Source organism: Patiria miniata, unplaced genomic scaffold, assembly GCF_015706575.1.
Source record: "Patiria miniata isolate m_02_andy unplaced genomic scaffold, ASM1570657v1 HiC_scaffold_22, whole genome shotgun sequence".
Classification (NCBI taxonomy): domain Eukaryota; kingdom Metazoa; phylum Echinodermata; class Asteroidea; order Valvatida; family Asterinidae; genus Patiria; species Patiria miniata.
Genome location: NW_024037061.1, coordinates 8576490 through 8600566, shown reverse-complemented (window position 1 = coordinate 8600566; position 24077 = coordinate 8576490). Strand labels below are relative to the sequence as shown.

General features: G+C 39.8%; 1 protein-coding gene across 2 annotated transcripts in view; it reads left to right on the top strand.

The window, feature by feature from the left end:
- LOC119730770 (synaptic vesicle 2-related protein-like) overlaps window positions 1-21050 on the top strand; it is a 41598-nt gene extending 20548 nt beyond the window's left edge. The window contains exons 6-17 of one of the 2 annotated variants that reach the window (XM_038203797.1): window positions 5865-5989; window positions 8124-8187; window positions 11114-11239; window positions 13312-13443; window positions 14057-14133; window positions 15269-15345; window positions 15693-15797; window positions 16627-16738; window positions 17653-17734; window positions 18536-18625; window positions 19676-19789; window positions 20852-21050. In XM_038203797.1, coding sequence (XP_038059725.1) covers window positions 5865-5989; window positions 8124-8187; window positions 11114-11239; window positions 13312-13443; window positions 14057-14133; window positions 15269-15345; window positions 15693-15797; window positions 16627-16738; window positions 17653-17734; window positions 18536-18625; window positions 19676-19789; window positions 20852-20911 — 1164 coding nt within the window. In that variant the 3' untranslated portion in view covers window positions 20912-21050. Of the gene's footprint in view, window positions 1-5864; window positions 5990-8123; window positions 8188-11113; window positions 11240-13311; window positions 13444-14056; window positions 14134-15268; window positions 15346-15692; window positions 15798-16626; window positions 16739-17494; window positions 17577-17652; window positions 17735-18535; window positions 18626-19675; window positions 19790-20851 lie in introns of both variants that reach the window. The other variant, XM_038203798.1, reaches the window with a different exon arrangement.
- Window positions 21051-24077: the final 3027 nt, after the last annotated feature.

Here is a 24077-nt window from a genome sequence, read left to right as displayed (position 1 = left end):
ATTCAATTGCATCGACTGTACAGTAATAGTGGTGGACAATTTTAAAGGGAATGTACATGTACATCATTGGCTTTTGCTGTAATTTTCAGAAATGAACTATTTGAGGGGTTAGTATAATAGATCAAATATTGTTACACTGACATGTTTAAAGTTTTGTGTTCGAAAATGCTGGAAAAACCAAGAAAAACAAAAATGTTCAAGTAGTCTGGTTCCTTGACTCCACTAAAGATAAAATGGACCAATTTATAGATGCCGGAAAATTGTAAGGTAAGGGAACCAGTCTAGCTGGCCTGCACCCGTTCATGAACATGTAACCAATAGCAAACAAAATTTGGACTGAAAAAAGTGTAAAGTTGGAGCAGTAGTTGAAAAATAGTTAGGTCTTTCCAAGGGTGGTCGGCCGACTACCGTTGGAAATGTATACAAAAATACCATTTTCTTGAAAATGACTTCACACCAGGTGCCATAATTTTACAGGATGCTTTAGACTGTCATTTACCAATATCCTAGTGAGGTATTTCGTAAAAACTTGGTAGTTTTATTTTTCGATGTTTGCAAATGTTGTATATTCCCTTTAATCAACATTTTTTTGGGGGGGGGGGTTAAAATAAATATGACTAGACTTATCTGGCAGTTCACAATTCATGTCATATGCACTTTTGATTTAAGGCAAATGAGAAACCCTATTAGTAAAATGATCCCTCAGTGCCTGTGTACCACCTGCGCGTGTATGAGCATGGCGCTATCCCACTAATGGCTTCTCAATTAGTTTGTCAAATCAGTCTGCAGACTCCATACCCGAACGTCAGATGACATGACCACTTTGGACAGCCCTGGTGGGAAGGACATGCCGTGTGTGCATACTGATTCATTCGTGTATGGCATGAAGCGTACACGACTAATTTCATTCTGACTGTGTACTTGCCCATAGCGTCTTGGCTTGAGCGTCAGGCGTCGTCAGTTAAATGCATTCAAATGTCCCTCCCAGTCTTCCCGCAAACTCTACTTTTTGTGTAATTTATGGTTTAAAGGTTGAACTGTAATGTGGAAATAATAATATAAGATCATTTTGAATCAAAAGGGTGTTCATTATTCTTATCAAATAAACAGTGCACCACAAAAGGAACACATGACCTCCGGATTGCCGTTCCAGTGCTCTACCAACTGGGCTATCCAGCCCTATGTTGGGGGTTCCCCATTTTGGCAGCACACCCTTATATGCCATGTAGTGAGGTACATTAGTAACAAAAATGCTAAGGATCGTTACACAGTGGACAACAGCACCATTTTTTCACCAAAGCATCTCCATGGTATACCTTTTCGAAAAAAAGACGGACGCAAAAAATTGGATGATGGGAAGGGCATGTATGACGTCATTATGACGTCATCAGCTAATTATTACATGAAAACATATAAATTAATAATAATCTTCAGAACTGCAAGTATCTCAACAATAAATTTGGTATCAAATTAAAGGGGACAACAAGATCTTTCATTTGAGTGGTATGACATTGGGATGGAATATAGTTGAGGGTGATTTTGTGGGTCAAAAACAACTTTTTGGTCAAAAGACCTGTTTTTTCGGCTAAAATCATGGATTTTTGGAAGTCACTTTGACACCTTGTTTTAACATGCAAACAGTATGTGGTATTGTGAGATGTTGTTTTTAAGTCAGAGAGAAAGGCTCAAATTCTATGCCAAAAGATTTTTTGTAATTGATTATTAGTATCTTAAATGTTTGAACTTGTTCCAAAGATAAGCGGAAAAGTGAGGTACCTTAGTGATAAAATCGTGACACGGGTGGACAAAAGCACCATTTTCACACCAAAGTATCTCCATTGTTTACCTTTTCGAAAACAAGGTAGGATACAAAAATTGGATGATGGGAAGGGCCATTTATTACATCATTATGACGTCATCGGCTAATTATTACACACTTATACATTAAAATTGAGATATTAGTTAGGAATAAGCCATGGATCGTTTTTTTACATTTAATATATGTTTCTGAGATCAAGGAAATCAGTGCAGTTGCCAATTTTGTTCTTAGTTCTTTAAAAGCTTTAAATACAAATAGTTTGATAAAATGAGGGATGTTTTCTAATTTAATGTATTAAATTAAACATGTATACATGTACATGTACATTTGACCCTCGCTCCTATCCCCTGTTGTGATCAATGATTCGTTAAAATGCAATGTCTTACGTCATGATTATCTCATAAATGTTACCTCAGGACTGATGCCACGAGGCATTATTTTCCACAAAAGTTTCTACTGTCCCTTCGGCTCCGTATTCTACATCAACTGGCAATGCATTTATTGCCCTAAACCCTTCAACATTAGCCAGGAATTGAGCATATACTTCTCTGGCGTTACAATTTAAACCTTTTTGTGGACAACGTAGTTTTTCTGGTGTAGTTTGCATGCAGATAATGCAAGCAGTCCAATCCATGATGACTGTCCTGAAATACGATAGTAACAGTTCACATAAGCAATAAAAAGGTAGAATGTTCAAACCAATTATACGTTCCAATGTTGCAAAATAATACGTTTTGTGGAAGTTTGTAAACTTGCAAAGGTATATTTTACGCAAGATGAATTATATCTACAATTTTTACAAAGACTTCTGTTCATTTTTACCAAAATCTCTTATAATTAATAAACAAGATTACAGATGAAGCTTTTTTAAAGATTATATATTTGCACGATCTCAGTCGCAATCCAGCTTTGTGGAAACAAGAAAGGATAAACTACTCACACAGTGGACCTTCAGAAATGCTCTGCTCGTGTCACACAGAAGATGATGTCTGATGGATACTTCAATAGGATAGACGGTCCATCAACGACAAGGATGGTGCATTTAATCGAGAAACACACTTGTGCTTGTGCATCATGGATAATTGTTTGTCTTGTTCACGTCCCAAACTAAAAACCTTTACAAACTGCAGGACATGACTTGCTGCACTAGTATTGTGTTTGTAATGGTTACAGCCCGATAGTACGAAGGTTCTCTAGTCCGAAGGGTCATTAGTCCAAAGGTTCGTTAGTCCGAAGGTTCAATAGTCCGAAGGTTCGATAATCCGAAGGTTCGATAGTCAGAAGGTCCCATTAGTCCAAAAATAGAATACAGTTAATTAATCCGAAGGTTCGATAGTCTGAATAGACGATAGGGTTCGATAGTCCGAATTGAGAAAAAGGTTCGATAGTCCGAATTGAGAATAAGGTTCGATTGTCCGAATGGGCAATACGGTTCGTCAGTATGACTCTTCGGACTATCGGACCTTACTGTTGATTCGGACTATTGGACCTTATTGTCGATTTGGACTATCGGACCTTACTGTCGATTCGGACCATCGGACCATCATAGAGTCTTTTCGGACTATCGAACCTTATTGTCAATTCGGACTATCGAACCTTCGGACTATTGAACCTTATTTTCAAGCCCGCTGGAACAAACTTTTGCCAGGGGGTGCTGGAATTTCTAAAGGACGGACAAAATTAATGCGAATGCGGAGCGCAAAGCCCTTACTGCGTGGCTTAGAGGGCCCCTAAAAGTTTTGGAATATGGATGCTCTGTGGTGCAATATGAGGCGTTTCCTGGCCACTTTCATATGACTTTTTTAGCAAACTTTTTTTTTTAAATTATAAAGACAATTTATTTCACTTTTTTGTTTAGAATATACTGTTGCTCTTATAACGTTTCTACTGTACAGAAAAGTCGAAAACCCTGTATTTTTATCTCCATTCTTTGTTCCATTTAATTCTGGACAAAGAATTGTATTATTATGCATGACATCGCATGTAAATATTATTGTTGCTAGGCTGCTTTCTTACAGTTAGTAAATTCCGTCGTGTATGTTTTGTTTTATTTTCCGAGCCCTTACGGCGTGGGGCCACAGGGCCAGGGGCCTGCTTTAAGGCCCCTGAAAATGTTGGATTCTGGATGCACTGTGATGAAATATACTGAAGTATATACTTAAACTTATAAAACCTGAAAGGGTGTTTTTTGGTTCAAGTTAAAACAAAATGGTTCCACTGGAAGCGGGTGAATTTCTGTTCATAAAAATATTCACATAGGCCTAAACGATGTAGCTCTTGATATATTTGCAGTGTTATTTGTTTGTTACAGGGAATGGCAAATATAAAAGACTAACAGACTAAATGCATCTTTATGTTTATGATCGGTAGGTGGCAAGTTTGGGGCTAGGCAAGGATTTATCGGTCTACTGAGTTTTTATGAGAAAAAACTTGCAAAGGGTAACACATGAATAGCTTTTTTATTAAAACGAAACTACACTGGAACTAGTTTCAATGGAAGCCCGTCCCACTCTTATTAGGTTGGGATGTGTGTGAACTTTGATATTTGTTAATGTTGAGTACAGAATGCTAGCAACGTCAATGAAACTTTTAAATGAAAAGAAAACTTTCAGGGGAAAGGTATGAACTTTGCCCCTATCAAAAGATCGAATGAAAAAAATCATGGCAAGCATAATCAACTTTGCCACCATTGTCATGGCCGAGGTTATTTTTTTCGGGTCAAAGCTTCCATCATGGCGGAAATATCATAGACATGTCATGATTTTAGATACATTGAGAGAAATATCGATTCTGCACTGCCTGAAAATTTAGAAAATACCTCCTCCTGATATTTTACAGTGTTACTTTGTTCTAGACATTCGAAGCGCCGCGCTTAGCCGCGGCAAAACTAGAAACGAACAAAACGAAGGAGATATTTTTAGAGCAAGCATAATGTATAGCGCAGCGGCGCAATTTCAACGTCGTAGAACACTGCTGGCTGGAACACATTTTTGCCCGGGAGTAGGGGGTGCTGAAGCATATTTCAGCACCCCAATCCAAAAAGTTGGGGTGCTGCAGCACCCACAGCACCCCCCGTTCCCGCGGTCTTTTTATTTTCGTTTCGGACTATTGAACCTTCGGACTGATTAACCTTATTCTAAATTCGGACTATCGAACCTTCGGATCAATAAACCTTCAAACTGATGAACCTTCGGAGTAATGAACCTTCAGACTATTGCATCAAATCTTCGGATTAACGAACCTTATTTCATTTTCGGACCTAAAAAACATGTCTTTTGACCAAAACAGTTTTTTTTTTTGACCCACAAAAACGCCCTTAACTATATTCCATCCCCATGACATACCACTCAAATGAAAGAGCTTGCTGTCTCCTTTAATTTGATACCACATTTGTTGTTGTAATGCTTGTAGTTCTGAAGATTATTATCAATTTATATTTTTTTCATGTAATAATTAGCTGATGACGTCATAATGACGTCATACATGCCCTTCCCATCATCCAATTGTTTGCGTCCGTCTTTTTTTCGAAAAGGTATACCATGGAGATGCTTTGGTGAAAAAATTGTGCTTTTGTCCACTGTGTCACGATTTTTTCACTAAGGTACCTCACTAATGTAGCCAGGGATCACGCCCAAAGTCATGTTGCTAGAAACTCTAGCAATGCTGCAAACCTGGAAAATAGCAAAACTTATTAATCAGATTGTGAATTCAATATTGGGTTTTGCCCTTCACCGACGTATTTTTATAAACACTGAATACTCAGTGTTGTCCCGAGTGATTGTGAGAACAAAATTCACAAAGCACTTGGGTGGGACTCGAACCCATGACCTCCTGCTTACTAGTGCAGACGTCGTGGGTTCGAGTCCCACCCGAGTAATTTGTAAAAAATTTTCTCACTTTCACTCGGGACAACACCGAGTACACAGTGTTTATAAAAACATGTCGGTGAAGGGCAAAACCCAGTATTGAGCTTACATCACCCCCAACGCAAATTCCATCTTATAAATTAATCAGATTTTGATTGCTTTTTATATTTTTTATCCAGGGTTTAATCGCCTGTACCACTTGGCTGTTTTATCACGGTCTACTCAGCAGCTTTGCTCCGACGTACGTCTGGATTCTCATCTTGAGAGGTTTGGTGGGTTTTGGGATTGGCGGTGTTCCTCAATCGTAAGTCAAAACAAAATAATGATTTCAACATCATTAGTTTTTATTCAAACAGTAAAATTGATGTTCCCTTTACATTTTGTAGGAATTTATATGATATCAGTATGGCTTTCGCAGCGAACGATCTTTGTATGCGTACATTTGGTATGCAGGCATGTCATAAAATCCCCTCATTAAAATAAACATCTGGGCCCAGGATCATTGTGAACTCACAGAGGCTCCAGTAATTGTTTGAAACATTGTGTCAGCTATTTGTCATGGAGTAATCTTTTTGCATAAGGGCATCCTTTTTCATATGAATTCCTTTGGGGAACTAACCCACCGGGCCGGTTTTTATGTGCAACCTCCTAGAGAGAACGCGGCGAAAAAATCATTAAAAACGGGCCTTTTTTCACATCTGTCGCCACCACTTCATTATTCGACAGGGTATACCTTAGATCTCACTACAGTGTGACCCTAACAATATACTCTTTCTGAAAATGAAAGAAAAACTGAATAAAACACTGAGTTTCATTCGCGAATTGATGTTAAACATTGCATTTTCAGTCAAAAATCTCCCTGTTTTGTGGGTACATGTAAACCACGCGTTCAGCCAAGAACTGGTCCATTAACATCATCATAATGTTAAATAGCGCCACCTGGGAGCTTAGATCTCTCGAGTCATTTTTCTTCGTCTCGTCAGCTTTCCAACAATATAACCCTTATTGTGATTGGTTAAGGTTTAGGCTAGCGTGTATTCATTTACTAAAGAATTGTACATCTAAACTCCAATAAAATTTGCCGTTGCTCAATATGATGGCTCAGCGTGTAGGGTCTGTTTATTGTACACGTGCTAGGCAGCACTACTGTATATACACAGAGCCCGGGAGCTCTTATCTCTATGTGTCCAAGGTCATCTGGCTGTGCGCTTTGGCCAGTTTACATGGGGTCCTTTTGACCACAAAGGATTTGATATGTATTCCTTTGGTTCTCATTTCCGACCGACCTTCATTTTGGGCTCCCAACCAAAGGAAAAAAAAGTTATGACCGCCAACGCTGTGTGGAACCCATTAGAAAGAAAAAGAAAAGAAAAACAAATAATTAAAAGAAAAATGAATACAAAATTCAGGCAGTCGGGCTCTGTGTTTTGAAAAGCTATTTAATGAATACCAGATTTTTACACGAAGAAATCCCAGAAGATGAGAGGATGTTGCCTCTCATCATATTAGGTGTCTATGGTATAGTCTGAGTAACTTGGACGCAACTTATCGCCTTCTTAACATTCGGACATGATCTGGTGATAGTAGGGTCCAAGCTAACCTGCTGCCATCGCTCCACACAATTCTGTTCTTGACCCAAAAACCCAACATTGCCCAACAAAAACATCAGATTTCACCCTCAAAACGGCCTTCAAATAACTAGATGTGCCACCTGAGGTACAAGTAGAGATTGATGATTAAGATCGAGGTACTAAAGTTAATTACGATCTGGATGAAAAGTGAAATTTCCCGTTCAATTCCGATTCTATGAGGGCTGAATTTTTACATGAACCCAGTAATTAGAATTAATACAGTAGTTAATTAGTGAAAATTAATCAGTAAAGATACCGGTATGTGTCTCATCGTGAAAACGAAATTCAAGTTTCCTACATTTTGGCCCTTTCTGTTCAATGTGTTTTTCCAAATGGAAAATGGTTTAAGTACAATGTTTTAAAGCAAAATAGTGAAGAAAAAAATTCGAAATCAAAAATGGTAATTTTTGACATATATGTGGCTCTTTGTGAAAACGGTGACGATATGCGTTAACTTGTATAGTGATGTTATGCATAAAATCAACAAGACTCCCCCGGTTCTTTTCAGAACCACAAAAGCTCACAAAAGTGATTTCTTGCCACATGTGCAACGTACTGCGAACTCATTGCAAGGCCAACATTTGGGAAATCTTTTCAGAGATATTTACTGAGGTACCGGTACCCGCCAGCCTGGTATAAAGGTTACTGCTTCCAACAAAAATACTTTCTATTGACACTACATGTGGTGATTGTATTTCTCAATTGTCAGTGGTTTTGCTATCATGATCAGTTGCATGCTTTTATACACTGGAATTTTGTAGGGTTCCGACTACATGCAGATTGCATTTTTTTTTCTTTTCTTCACAGAATAACACTGTATACTGAGTTTCTGCCTTCCAAGACCAGAGGAATGTGTGTGGTGTTTACTGCAGTAAGTTGGCTCATACATGCCTGTCTGTTTGTCTAAATCTGTCTGTTTGTCTAAAATCTGGAAAACTGTTTGTCTACATCTGTCTGTTTGTTTAAACCCTGACAACAGTTTGTCTAGATCTGTCTGTTTGTCCAAAATCTGGAATGTTGTTTATCTAGATCTGTCTATTTGTCTAAAACCTGGAAAGACGTTTGTCTAGATCTGACTGTTTGCCAAAAATCTGGAAAGATGTTTGTCTAGATCTGTCTGTTTGCTCAAATTCTTGAAGGTTGTTTGTCTGGGATCCGCCTGTTTGTCCAGAATCTAGAAAGTTGTTTGTCTAAATCTGTCTGTTTGTCCAAAATCTGTAAAGACGATTGTCTAGATATGTGCGTTTGCCCAAAATTTGGAAGTTTGTTTGTCAAAATCTGTCTGTTTGTCCAAAATCTTGAAGGTTGTTTGTCTAGGATCTGTCGGTTTTTCCACAATCTGGAATGTTGTTTGTCTAAATCTGTCTATTTGTCCAAAACTTAGACGTTTGTCTAGATCTGACTGTTAGCAACAAATCTGGAAGACGTTTGTCTAGATCGTCTGTTTGCTCAAAACCTTGAAGGTTGTTTGTCTAGGATCTGTCTGTTTGTCCAAAATCTAGAAAGAGGTTTGTCTACATCTGTCTGTGTGCTCAAAATTTGGAAGTTTGTTTGTCTAGATCTGTCTGTTTGTCCAAATTCTTGAAGGTTGTTTGTCTAGGATCTGTCTGTTTGTTCAAAATCTAGAAAGATGTTTGTCTAGATGTGTCTGTTTGTCCAAAATGTGGAAAGATGTTTGTCTACATCTGTCTGTTTGTCCAAAATCTGGAAAGATGTTTGTCTATATCTGTCTTTTTGTCCAAACTTGGTAATTTTAACATAACGATTTTTAATGTGCGTTAAAATTAAACTGCGATTCAGCCTTTTGGCCTTGAAAGTATAATAAAATAAGCCATTGATAATAATAATAATAAAATGAGTCAGACATCAGACATTTTCTTACCGTTTACAATCCTTTTTACCCAAAACGGATGTGTCAAAGGTTGCACCACAAGCGCATTCTAAACTATCCAAATGAATTTGGCATGTATTCTCCATGTGACAGCTGAGAAGTGATTGCGCTATTTCATTTTGATGAAGCACCTTGTTGGTTTCATTTGACCTTTTGGCTCACCATATTTTCAATAAGCCTAGACTTATTCAAACCAACGTGGTTATTGCTCAGTGATCTGATGACAAAATACAATAGCAGGCATACAATAGGCAGACATTTGAACAACATCTGTGATTTATTTTTTCCCCCCCTTTATTTCACAAGTTTCCAAAACCGCTCACGATATACAATTGAGTAATTCAAACATAAAAGAGCAGTGTTTGAAATTCCCTTTAATAGTTTCCCAACCGTGTTGAATCCATGCATAGCATAACGCTCACGAAGACTGAGTGTTCATTGTATGTACCTTGTGTACCAAAAAAAGTTTCCCCTTCCCTTTTTCTTCAAAATCAGTTCCCTGTAACACACCCATGAGCGACTCTACATCAATAAGCGACACAAAACCTTCATTTTTCAGGCTCTTGCTGCAACCAGACAAACAGCCATTATAATCATCGTTCAATAGATACAAGCATTTGCCCGTGATCTCCTCAAATTATACACAGTTGGGATCACTGGCTCCGCTCCCACCACAGCCCGTCTTTCCAGTGCTGCTGTTTTCAGTTCGTTGGTGTCACACCCTGACCTTTCTCGGATGTTGTCCACCCAGCGCATCTTTGGCCGGCCCACAGAGCGACGACATCCCTCTGGCATCCTATCCACAACAGCTGCCGCCAGAGTTGTAACGAGTCACTGATTTTTGTGACTCGAGTCGAGTCGAGTCATTTTAAAGAAGTGACTTGAGTCGAGTCATTAGGTCAAGAAGGTCGAGTTGAGTCGAGTCGAGTCACAGTGTGAAGTCGAGTCGAGTCGAGTCGAGTCGAGTATTTAGCTCGAGTCAATTCAAGTCACAAATATTTGAGCACTATACAATAAATAAACACAAGAGAGAAAGTCATTTTTTGCTTTTTAAATTTTACATTCGGGCTACTGCATGTGGTGACACCACATTTGCCTCTTAATGAAAATAAAAAGGGGGCGTCAGCTGATCACCATTCAACTAATGGGGACACTGATCAAACTATGTATACATTATTCACGAACATTCTAAAACGTGACGTGAACAAAAACCGGCACCGGCGTAAGTCATTGCAAATATGTTTCGCAAAGTTTTGCTTTTATTTTTGGGACTCGAGTCTCATTAGCCTTCCTCGAGTCGAGTCGAGTCATTGTGATGAGGGACTCAAGTCGAGTCGAGTCATGTGCTCGCAGTGACTCGAGTCGAGTCATTTGCCCATAGGGACACGAGTTGAGTCAAGTCACCAAAAATTGTGACTCGAGTCGGACTCGAGTCGAGTCATTGACTCGAGTCATTACAACTCTGGCTGCCGCCCTGTCGCCCTGCCCAACCACATGGCCCAACCACGATGCCTTTCGTTCCGGTGCTACTGCTGAAGCACCACTGGTCGCCGATCATCTCCATCAGGCTTTCATTCGTCACATGATCTTTCCACTTGATGTTGAGCAGGCGTCGCCAAATGGTTCGGCCGAAACTGTCTAGGCGTTTGATGTCAGCTGCCTTCATCGACAGGGTGGTGGCACCATACAGTACCCTGGATATGACTAGGGCCCGAGCAAGCTGTACCTTTTCCCTCAAGGCTGACGTGGGGGGGGGGGGGAGCGCAGGCATTTGCACTGCCGAAGAGTGGATTTTCCCATACCTAACGGCATCCGAACTTCCTTGAGATGATTTTCAAATGTTTATGAGATGATTTTAAATATGTAGGCCTATAGATAAATATATGTTCTTTTTCCCAATCTACAGGTCTTTTGGGCTTTTGGTACTGTTGTAGAGGTCCTCCTAGCTCTCATTGTCATGCCAACGCTGGGATGGCATTATCTTCTGCTTTTCTCAGCTTTTCCAGTTTTAATCTTCGTCTTAAGTTGTAAGGTAAGATTGTGCGGCATGATTACACTCAAAAACAAAAAGGAAAACTTTTCCACAGCCAAAATTGTGTCTGACTTTTAAAAATTGATTAATTTATTAGATAATCAAGCGTTTGTCAAAAGAATAGGCTTGACATTTTTCAAACTTTTGTCTGAATTCAGATTTTTTTTAATCGGAAAGAAAGAATTATCAGTATAGAAAGAAGTACAGTGGACCACCGCGATAACGAACATCGTGTGATCCACAGAAATTGTTCGCAATACTGGGTAGCAATCATTCGGTTATAGCGATTTTAAGCTGCCTAGTGCTCTGGTACTCACTTTTCAATAAATAGCGCCCTTCAGAACTTCACGCCCTGGTAGTTACTGAAAGATGACTTTGAACACGTGCCAACTCTTGAATTATGTAATTCCACAGTTTTTTTAGCTTACTTCTTACATGTACAGCAATGGGTGGCTTTCCCCTTCTATTCCTTGGGGAAATAATAGCCACTTGTCGCTCTTCTCTTGACATTTTTCAACAACAATGTTCGGTACGTTTAGTGGACAAAAATCGGGAGCCAAGGACGATGTTCGGTATAGCCGAATGTTCGGTATAGCAGTGTTAGGTGTAGCGACGTTCCACTCAAGATACTTTCCATCAAATTTCCAGACCGTTTTTAAATTGGCACTCTCATTCCTAACAGAAGTAATCCAAAACTAATTGGCTATTATGTTTAATAAGCTTGTGAACTTGAGCAATGTCAATGTTATTGAATTGGAACGGATTGTTCATCGGCTTTCCATTGATGCATACCGCTGCAGTCATGGAGTCTGAAAAATGCAATTATATTTCGTCAAGGTACAATAATTCCAGCTCGTGAGATGGGAACAGTCCAAACAATGCTGACTGTGTTGAAAGAAGAATCCCACACAGTTCATAGGAATGTGCAGGCCAGCTCATGCCATCACTAAATCGGCCTAATAGACTTTTATCATGCTGCCACCATTTCAGTCATGTTTCCTGTATCCAATATAAGTACTGAATGATAATGTTTTTGTGCAAAAAGGAACCAGACTATTTGTCTTGCCAGCCTCGCTTTGGTTACATAGATTTGAATGGGAAAAAGTCAAATGGCTGCACCATGATAATGGTCTATTATTACTAAACTCCCTGTGAAATTATTTTGAAGAAAGCATTAAAGAAGGTCATTCCCAAAGATGTGTCAAAGTGACACATTTTTGGAAATTTTCAATGGCAGTTGGTTTGTAATTGGGCGAAGCTGTGAAAAAAATGAAAGCTGCAAGCGTGTTGACACGACGCACACGTGCCCGGTTGCTATTCAGTGTGTGACATCACGTAGCAACAATTGACTGAATGAGAATCATGTCCCGAATGCTGATTTCGAGATTGTGTCGAGATTAAAGCAAGTTTTGAATTGAAATCGAGATCCAGAATGTTGAGTTTTCTCAAAATTAAGCACCCGTCTTAAAGATTTTGAGCACTTTTGTTGCTTCAAACAAATGAAATTTGCACCAATGACAAATGGTCTACTCTCCCTTTAACCACGTCGACTGTGGAGACTTCTAAAAAATAAGGCTAGATAGCTGAGTTGGTACAGCACCAGAACTATGTTTTGGGAGGGTTATTTTTGAAACTCTTTACAGTCATTTTCTTTGATTTATGATCCATTGTTATTTGTAATTGGGGTCTTGACTGGATCATTGCTGTGGCCTCCTGGTTAAGGGCACAGGATTCGTGGTCTGTAGGGAAAGCTGCTGGTCGTGGGTTCGAGTCCAGCCTGGGGTCATGGTGCGTGTGCCCTTGGGCAAGGCACTTTGTCACTCATTGCTTCTCTCCACCCAGGAGTAAATGGGTACCTGTGTGGGCAGAGATGGTTATTGTGGTTGATTTAGCTTCCTTGCGCCTAACAGGCTGCATCAAGCTGTATAATCCCCAGGGAGCTGAGATAGTATTTGGAATGTTTAATTGGCCCAATAATCAGGGGTAATAATAATGTAAAGCAATTTGATCTTGATTAAACGCGCTATATAAGAACCCATTATTATTATTATTACATGTATTATCATTTTCAGTGGTTACCGGAGAGTGCCCGGTACTACGTAGCATGTGGTAACCAGCAGAAGGCTCATGAAATTCTGAAAGCGGTTGCCTTGGCGAATAACAAACCTATGCCACTCGGTAAACTCAAGATTGAAGAAGTGCCGGTAAGTACAAGTTCTTCGTTGTTACACCCAACCCAGTTGCAGCTTAGGCTGAATTTCTGCTCGAACTGACGTAACAATTTCTACAGTCAACTCCAATTGGCTGGTGCGCTAGGTCACATGAAATTTGCATGCACACACACATACATGTATATCAGATGTTGGTTACGTAGAAGGCTCTGTTGCACAGTGGGTGATACTCAGACTAGTACTTTTACACAAAGCGAATAAAAAAAAAGCTGTGCTAATGTAAAGCATGCATTTTAAGGCGAATGTTTGCAGATGCTTGGAGATTTCCGTCACTATGGCAAATTTTTTAACTTACAAAGCATGCTCCATGCTCTATAATGTCCTTTCTGCTTGCAAAAAGTCATATGCATAGCAGTGCATTTAAATTTAGAATGGGAATAAGTTTAAACTGTGAACTGGATCGTTTTCCAAAAAAAACCAAGTGTGAGTGGTTTGGACATGTAAGTGGTAATTTCATTCTGTTTGATTCGCCATACCTGGGTAATCTCAAATCGAAAAAAGTAATGACGTTTGCAGTTAGTTGGACAAAAAGATTGTCATCTTGAGATTTGACATTGTTTTTTCCAACTTGCAATTACATCATCAGGTTAAGAGAGGTTCCTATGCGGATCTCTTCAAAACCAAAGAGATGGGAATAACGACCGTACTACTGCTGTTCATTTGGTGAGTTTTAAGAAGTCTTACGCTCATTGTCTTTAGAAAAAATCTCAAACCTAAACCTAAATGTAGAATCGAGCAGTCTATTGTGCCCAACCAATTGATGTTTTGGCCAATCACAGCCAAGGTAGCAAAACCAAATGTCCGACAAAAGCCTGACATGGTTCCACTTAAGTATGATATGCGTAACGAAGCATGCATTAAGGCATTGGGCAGACGCGCGTGTTGTCACCCGTATGCTATCAGTGAACATGGAATTTGATCTGGAAATGGCCACATTTCTTGGCGCTGCTTAACAGTTAGCAGAAAAGTTTTGCTAACTATGGCAGAAAATTGTGCTAACCTTAGGCACTATTTCATGGCATGGATGTGTTAATAGTTGAGCATGCATAGAGGTGTGTCACTGATTAACCCTAACCCCTTGAGCACTTTTACTAGAAAGTATCCTGAATCCACCAAATCCACCTATTGTGTCATGCACAAAAATGTAGGTGTTGGTGACTGCTCAGTATGGAGATATCCTGAATCCATCAAAATCATGGAGTATCGCTAGGCTTACAGTCCTGAATCCATCAAGATCCCTCTATTTTCAATATGGAGGTATCCTGAATTCACTGAATACTCCAAAACATAGGTATGGATTTTTAATGGATTCAGGGTGGTTAGGGTTAAAGCAACTTTTTTTTCTGAGGTACAAAAAAAAACTGCTTGTGGTGTCTGTGTAAAAGATGGAGTGCCTTGAAATTTAGTTCCAAATAGATACAGCTAAGCCAGCTGTAAAGAGCTGGGCTGAGCGTAATTTCAAGAGAAGGACCCAGCTCTAACTCAACTCTAACACCAATCCTACTTGGGTTTCTCCAGCACCTAAATAGCATCTCATTTACATGTACTTCTCCAGTTCAACTACATAATTCAAAATTGGGTTTTGCCCTTCACGGAACTTCTTTCATAAACACTGTGTACTTGTGTGGGGTTTAGGATAAAAATTTCACAAGCTTACAAGTTTGGGTGGGACTCGAACCCATGACGTCCTGTTTACTTGTATAGATGTCTTTCCACTCGACCACCGAGCTTGTCGGGGTCAGCCATATCCGATACTGTTTGAGTTATTGTTGTACATTTCCTTTATTTCATTGCCCAGGTTTGCGAATGCTTTCGCTTACTATGGAATTGTCTTGATGAGCACGGAGCTGTTTGCAACCGGAAATACTTGTTCCTGTAAGTTAAAATCAGTTCTGTCTCAAGCCAATATTGAATATGGCTCATCAAGTTGGTATCTATCAAAGTTTCCCTGCAAGTTATGGTTAAGTGGCTTGCCCAGGGACATAACATTTGATAGCAGCTGGATCTGAACCCATGACCATCAAATCACAAGTCATAGACCTTAACCACTTGGCTACGCGCCTTTCATTTTGAAAGCAAGTCATTCGATGTCAACTTGGACAGCATTCAAATCAAACAATATCTCATCTTGGCATCCTAACATTTGATAATACATGTATCATTGACAGTTGTGTGAAATTGACTACTCTTTATAATGATTTATCTTGTTTCATATCTTTTAGCGGAAGGCCAATCTCAAAAGCAACTTGAATGCTTCGATGCCTGCAAATCCCTGACAACTAACGATTACGTACTTCTCTTGTGGACTACACTAGCCGAGTTTCCTGGTATGTGTATTTTAAATGTTAAACTCGATTTTGCCCCTCTTTTAAATTTTTGCTGTAATTTCATAAGTGCTGTATACTCTGTATTGTCTGAGAGGTTACGAGAAATAAATTCACAGGCCTGCTCGGGTGGGACTGGAATCAATGACCTTCTGCTTACTAGCGCAAACCAGATATGTGTATGTTAGGCAGTGTCTCAACAACAATTTGGATTGAAAGATTGAAATTTGGATTGAAACGAAATGGAATGAAGTCAGTCACAAGTCTACTATACATGTAGCTTTGCATCCATAATTTATCCTCACAAATATTAACTCAAATAAAACAAAAAGGAAAACTGACTAGGTGCATATGTAATGATTAGGAAGTTGAACAAAGAAATTGACTGGAGCAGGGTTTGAACCTGCGACCAACGGGTTGCCGTTCCAGTGCTCTAGGCCAGCCCTATGTTGGCAGATCCTCATATTCCCACCTCTGGTCTGGTGTCTTTGTGCCATTCTCACCCATTGTGAACAATGTATTGGTGCTGAGCGTCTCATACGCAACTATGCAAGAACTTGCCCCAAATCATGTGACTAGCAACAGCGTTTTTGGTCTGGAGAATTCAAAGTTAAAATGTGCCAAGCATTCTGAACAAGTCAGTGTACCAGATGTTTTTCAAATGTAAATCCCAAAGGGTATAGGTTACTCGCAAATGGCTTATTGTCTACGCCATGTTTAAGCTGATGTGCGCATGTTCAACATGAGTCAAACAATAGAAAAGGACTGCTATGTTTTCTACCACCAACCGTCGCACAAGTCTCCCATTGTCTTTCAATTTCTCCTTTTGTAGGTATCATCCTCACATTCGTCATCATCGAGAAGTTGGGCAGAAAGAAGACAATGGCAGTAGAGTTCCTGTTTTTTGCAATTTTTGTGTTTCTACTTTTCATTTGCTCGTCAATGTAAGTAAATTTTATAAGATAATAATTATATCTTTCCCTTACCGCATGGCATGTTTACCCAGAACCGTACATTTGTATCGATATTTATTGGTTGATTTATCAGTAATAGAAAAAAATTGAAATTATGGGGCCACTGGTACTATATGGCCTTGTACCTTTTACATGCAGCACTAAAAATGATGTGTTAAAGGGAAATATACAGCATTTGCAAACATCAAAAAACAAAACTACCAAATTATTTGGAAATACATGTACCTTACTGGACTGTTAGTGAATGATGGTCTAAAGCATCCTGTGAAATCATGGCACCTGGTGTGCTATCATTTTCAAGAAAAGGGTAATTTTTGTTTCAATTTCCAACGCTGGTCGGCCACCTGACTTTTGTTCAACTACTGCCACCAATTTACCAAATTTATTCAGTCCACATTTTGTTTGCAATTGGTTACTCGTCCGTGAACGGGTGCAAGCCAGTTAGACTGGTTTCCTGACCTTACAATTTCCCGACGACGTCTATAAATTGCTCCGTTTAATCTTAAGTGGGGTCAGGGAACCAGACTTCAAGTACATGATTGTTTTTCTTGGTTTTTCCAGCATCTACGAACACAAGACTTTAAAAAAGTCAGTGAAACATTATTTGCTACAATACTACCCCCCCCCCCCCCAGTTCCAGCCATTTCTGAGAATTAATTACGGCAAAAGCAAATGTTGTATATTCCCTTTAATGCTTGACACTTCTGTGTTTATTTTTTTATGCAGGACGTTAATGACTGTCTTCCTGTTTGCAGCTAGAGGGTTTATATCAGGGGCATTCCAGGCAGCTTACGTCTACACACCTGAGGTAATTGATTGGCACCTGCTAGGTTCTAGGAGAGGGGAGGGGCTTGCATGAGGGGGGGGGGGTAGTCTGTGTGCAGGACGTTAATGACTGTCTTCCTGTTTGCAGCTAGAGGGTTTATATCAGGGGCATTCCAAGCAGCTTATGTCTACACACCTGAGGTAATTGATTGACACCTGCTAGGTTCTAGGAGAGGGGAGAGGCTTGCATGGGGAGGGGGGGGTTAGTCTGTGTACAGGACGTTAAGGACAGTCTTTCTGTTTGCAGCTAGAGGGTTTATATCAGGGGCATTCCAGGCAGCTTACGTCTACACACCTGAGGTAATTGATTGGCACCTGCTAGGTTCTAGGAGAGGGGAGAGGCTTGCATGGGGAGGGGGGGTTAGTCTGTGTACAGGACGTTAAGGACAGTCTTTCTGTTTGCAGCTAGAGGGTTTATATCAGGGGCATTCCAAGCAGCTTATGTCTACACACCTGAGGTAATTGATTGGCACCTGCTAGGTTCTAGGAGAGGGGAGAGGCTTGCATGGGGAGGGGGGGGTTAGTCTGTGTACAGGACGTTAAGGACAGTCTTTCTGTTTGCAGCTAGAGGGTTTATATCAGGGGCATTCCAAGCAGCTTATGTCTACACACCTGAGGTAATTGATTGGCACCTGCTAGGTTCTAGGAGAGGAGGGGCTGCAGTGGGGAGGGGGGTAGTCTGTGTACAGGACATTAATGACTGTCTTCCTATTTGCATCTAGAGGGTTTATATCAGGTGCATTCCAAGCAGCTTATGTCTACACACCTGAGGTAATTGATTGACACCTGCTACACAATGTAGGTTGTGGGAGTAGGGAGGAGCTTGCAGCGTTTATGATTAACCATCAAGGGGGGGGGGGAATCTCCCTATCCCACACTCCTTTGATAAAAATATCTGAAAAGGAAACTTACCAACTTTTAATATGTGATTCATATTTTTAGGTTTACCCCACAGCCACCAGAGCCTTGGGTGTAGGATCCTGCAGTGCCATGGCTCGGATTGGAGCTCTCTTGACTCCATTCGTGGCCCAGGTAAGCAAGCTTTGGTCCCAATCATTACTTCATATATCATCACGATCTTATAGAAGTCATCACATTGTAGCCGACTGAACTGTCTTCAAATAAGTGGTAGGGCGCCCCCAAAGGGGTAGCATCTTAAAGGGAAGATACATCATTTGCTTTTGCTGTAATTTTCAGAAATGGATGGATTTGGGGGGTTGGTAATATATAGCAAATATTGTTAAACTGACTTTTTTGACGTTTTGGGTTCGTAGATGCTATAAAAACCAAGAAAAACAATCATTTTCCTGTAGTCTGGTTCCCTGACTCCATTTCAGAAGGACAGAGCAGTTTACATATATTGGGGAATGGTAAGGTCAGGGAACCAGTCTAGCTGGCTTGTACCCGTTCATAGGTGTGTAATCGATTGCAAACAAGTGCGATGGTCAACTGGGGCCAGTATTTGAAAAAAGCCAGTTTTTTCCAACGCTGATCGGCCAATCAGCGTTGGAAATTGTATCAAAATCACCACTTTTTTGGGAAATGACAGTTACCAGGTGCCATGATTTTACAGGATGCTTTACACTGTCATTTACTAACCGTCCAGCAAGGTATTTCAAAATGATTTGATAGTTTTATTTTTTGATGTTTGCAAATGTTGTATTTTCCCTTTAGGGAAGATACATCATATGCTTTTGCTGTAATTTTCAGAAATGGATGGATTTTGTGGGGTTGGTAATATATAGCAAATATTGTTAAACTGACTTTTTTGACGTTTTGGGTTTGTAGATGCTATAGAAACCAGGAAAAACAATAATATTCCTGTAGTCTGGTTCCCTGACTCCATTTAAGATGAAACAGGGCAATTTATAGACATTGGGGAGGGGAATATGGTACGGTTAGGGAGCCAGTCTAGCTGGCTTGTACCCGTTTATAGTTGTGTAATCGATTGCAAACAAATGCGGACTAACTAAATATGGTAAATTGGGGGCAGTATTTGAAAAAAGCCAGTGTTTTCCAACACTGCCAGTGATGAATCCCCTTCTGGCTGCATTAACTGGCGCCCTCTGTTGTTGATTACAGGTCATGTTGGGCGTGTCTCCTCATCTGGCTATATCCATCTATGGAGGCGTGGCATTAGTTGCTGTGATTGCTTGCTTGGCACTACCTGTGGAAACAAAGGGCCGAGAAATGCAGGTAAGGAACCAAAATTTGATTTTGACATTATTTTCTTCCAAAGAACAGGTAAAAGGAAATCGCCACAAAGTGACAGTAATTTTGCCAATGGAAGTATAAGGCCCAAAAAAAAAAGTCTCCGGTTTCTGGTATGGAGCTTGCCCAAAAAGTGGTGCGGCGACGCGTCTTTTTGTTGTTTTTTTACCTGATTTTTTTGCTTTAAATATCGGCTGATGACTGCAAATGGTGCCCGACTAAACTTAGTGCAAATATATAAAATTATGCAGCAGCAGGATTCCAGTCAAACCAGTGAGTTTGGCGGTTTTGAGACATCATCTTTCATTGAAAAAAAAACTTTTTCATTTTGCCAACGCACATGGCTACGGCGACGCGCGCGCATACCAGAAATCGGAGACTTTTTTTTTTGGCCTAACTGTGTAATTTTTTTTTACCAGTGTGCCCTAGTAATGATGGATAGCGCCCTCTGTTGACTAAAAGAGAGGTTACATAAAGAAATCATTTACAGTCGACTCTCGTTAGTACAAACTCTGTTAATACAAAATTCTGGTTATAACAAACATAAAGCCTTGGTCCTGACTGTGCATTTATATGCACAATGAATGGGACTAATGTTCCTTTTACTACAAAATTCCGATATAACAAACAATTTGGCTAGGTCCGAACAAGTTTGTTTTAACGAGACTCGACTGTAATTGTCTCTAGCTGTCAGTAGTAATGTCTCTGCCTCTTTTCTCTTAGCGACGTAGGCGAGATATGAAAGTACATGAAACAAGTGGTGTCGGAGTAATGCAAATGTGGTATAGACGACACACAGGACAGGACATACAGGAATAGGCAAGCTTCGTAGTAAGTTGGTCCTAGACCAGTCTAAGTCACATGTGACTGTCAGTCTGTGATATAGGTAACCAGTATAATTCTCATGTGACAGCTAGTCAGTCGGTCAGTTAGTCAGTCGGTCAGGTACTAAGAGCACACTAGGCTGCCCCCCCCCCCCCCTGGCACCAGCAAAGACCATTGCAATAATCCTTGGCATAATTTTGCTGATTTCACAATTTCTTTCAGACTGTTGCCACCAAATCAAAACCAAAGAGTGCAACATCCGAGGCGGGCACGTCAAGGTGATGTTTTCGTGCAATAAAAGTGTGTGTTTGTCGTTTATGTTAACTTGTTCTCTGAACTCACAATGTGTAACGTAGCCATACAATTTTAAATGTAATTGTTCATTTAGTTGTGGAATTATGGATCAAATTAGGTTTTTGCCCTTCACCGATGTTTAAACACTGGATACTCGGTGTGTTACCTCCCGAGTGAAAGTTGGAAAAAAAATCACTCGGGTGGGACTCGAACCCACGACCCGCTGCTTTCTAGTGCAGATGTCTTACCACTCGACCACCAAGCTAACGGGATCAGTTGGCTGGTTCGAATCTGATGTACATAGCAGTGGGTACCGCATTAATATTATAAGGGCAAAACCTAATTTGATTTACTTATCCCGACGCAAAATTCCATCTTATAATAATTATGGATCAATTACGTTCAGCAGCTATCTTTGGATTCAATATTGTGTTTTGCCCTTCACCGACGTATTTTATAGACTCAGTGTTTGAGTATTGGGAGAAAAAAAAGAGTGAAAGTTGGAAAAAATCACTCGAGTGGGACTCGAACCCACGACCACCTACTTTCTAGTGCAGATGTCTTACCACTCGACCACCGAGCTTGCCGGGGTCGGTTGGCTGGTTCGAATCTGTTATACATGTAGCAGGGAGTACTGCAACCAAACTACTTTTGGGATGGAACATCTTGTAAATGCAGGCATTTTGGTCTGGTATCCTGAGTGTGTCTGTCATGCATTATTACATTAACTGTGCTTATTATTTTGTGGTCACCGGTAAGTTAAAAAGGGGGGGGGAGGTGTTAAAGTGAAAGTTTAAAAGGGGGTAAAGTGAAATTATTCTTTTGTATCTGGTATGCTGTCATTTTGAAGAAAACAATGAAAGATGGTCATTTCCAAATATGTGTCTAAAAACACATGTTTAAGATATTTCCGTTTGTAGTTTGTTTTGAATTTGGCCGTGAATGGGTGCGCGCAAGCATTGACACGAGGCACACGCGTGCAAGGTTGCTATTATTCGTCGGTTCAGTGCGTGACATCGCGTAGCTGCAATCGGCTGAATGAGAACTTGTCCCGGACGCTGATTTCGCGGGCGCTGACTTTCCGTGCGCAATTCAAAACAAGACTCGGCAACTTTTGAATTGAAACCGAGATTCTAGAATATACAGCATAAACTCGGAATATACAGCATTCGCCAAGCTCAAACTTCATCAGCTTAGTTGTTGAGCACGCTTCTTTCGATTTTGAGCACTATTGTTGCTTCAAACGAACAAAATGCACAAATGACAACTGATATGTACTCAAATTGTCAATAACTTGCTTTTGTTTGCTCCCTCGGAACCCCCAGTAAGTAAATACATAGAGCTCATTGTACGAAAGGTTTTTATTCAAGTTCTACCGGTATTATTTGTTTTGTTTTGTTTGTGATCAGTGCAATATAAATGTACTTTAAAAGTAAATACTTGATGTCTTATTCACATGTACTTAATGGTAACTCAATCGAAAATATTTGGTTGAACAATACCTTTTGTTGTGCAATTACTCATCAAATAGGATAAAACAAATTTATGATATGAATGTTCAATATCGAGAAGATATTTTAATTTGTAAATAGTTGCAAATTGAATGAGATAAAATTTGTAATTGTCCTCGCAGTTGATCTTTCAATTTAGGATTTAACATTTAGGACATCCTAGCCAAAAATAAATGGATGAATATGTAATTAATGTATTGATTTTTATTGTAATTTGCTAACTTTCATGTCCCCATGTTGGCCCAGTTGTATGAGATGTACCCTTAGTCAGAACTCCCCACTAGCAATGGCAAATGTGATGAGTAACAGCTAGGATTGTCAGTGTTTTTTACTTGTCATTTAAGTATCAGTCATAAGACATTTTATCAAGTCAATCAAAAGTTGAGTCATCCAGTCTCGGGTAAAGCGATAATGTGTTAAAATAATCTATGACAAAGGTATTCCTTTGATTTTGGTCATCTTTTGTTTACTTATGAATTGAATTGTCATTTGACTTGTGATTGGCTTGTGATTGACTTGTGATTGCCTTGCGATTGGCTTGGGATTGACTTGCGATTGACTTGCGATTGACTACAGTTGTGATTCACTTGTGATTCACTTGTGATTCTCTTGTGATTGACTTGCGATTGACTTGCGATTCACTTGTGACTCACTTGTGATTCACTTATGATTCACTTGTGATTCTCTTGTGATTCGTTTCTAATTGACTTGTGATTCACTTGTGACTCACTTGTGATTCACTTGCGATCCACTTGTGATCCACTTGTGATTGACTTGAGATTTGTTTTAGATCAGTCTTCAGATTTTGTAAGCAATTGTCAGCGTCCCAATGGAGTTCCAACTTTTAAATATTTAACATTGTTTAAAAATCAAATCCAAACCAATTTAAATTTAACCTTTGGAGAATCTGATTAGTTTTGTGAGCACTTTTCATCCTCAGATAAGTTTAGCACAAATTATTTTAATACTTAATAATTTGGAGTTTGTGATGATACTGTGTATAAATTGGTTACGCCCAAACTGTACCAATGGCCCAACTAAAGTTTGGGCAGTCCCAACTACATGTATAGTCTGGTAGTGTCAACCATAGTTGGGAAGATCCCAACAATGGTTGAGATCATACCAACTGTAGTTGGGCAATGGTATAGTTGGGGTGTAATAAATTCCATATTTTGAAAAGGTCCTTCTCAGAACGACACATGACTGAAGAAAAGACATTTACTAAGGGAATCAATATGTGCTTGGCCGGTTCATTATCAGTGACCATGCCCCTGAGCTGGTCATAAACGGACGTTTAATAACGGCCAAGCACATGTTTATTCCCATTCATAAATACTTTTTCGGTCAAAAAGTCAAAACAAGTCAAAAATTATAAATTTCCAACGATTTTTTTTCAACAGTTTTACTTCATGTTTTTTTTTTAACTCCTCTCAAGCTATGTTATGGTATGTGCCTCTCGCAAGTAGTCGTAAACAACTCCTTATATGATTAGCGCGTGCGAGTGGCGCAGAACGCAGCTGTGCTGGTGTAGTGACGAATTTAGGACTATGAAATACGTACTCATTGGTAGTATTGTGCATGTCCAAGTAAGGAATGTGAGCGTTCCACCAATATATGGGTAAGAGGGACCAGATTTCATAGGA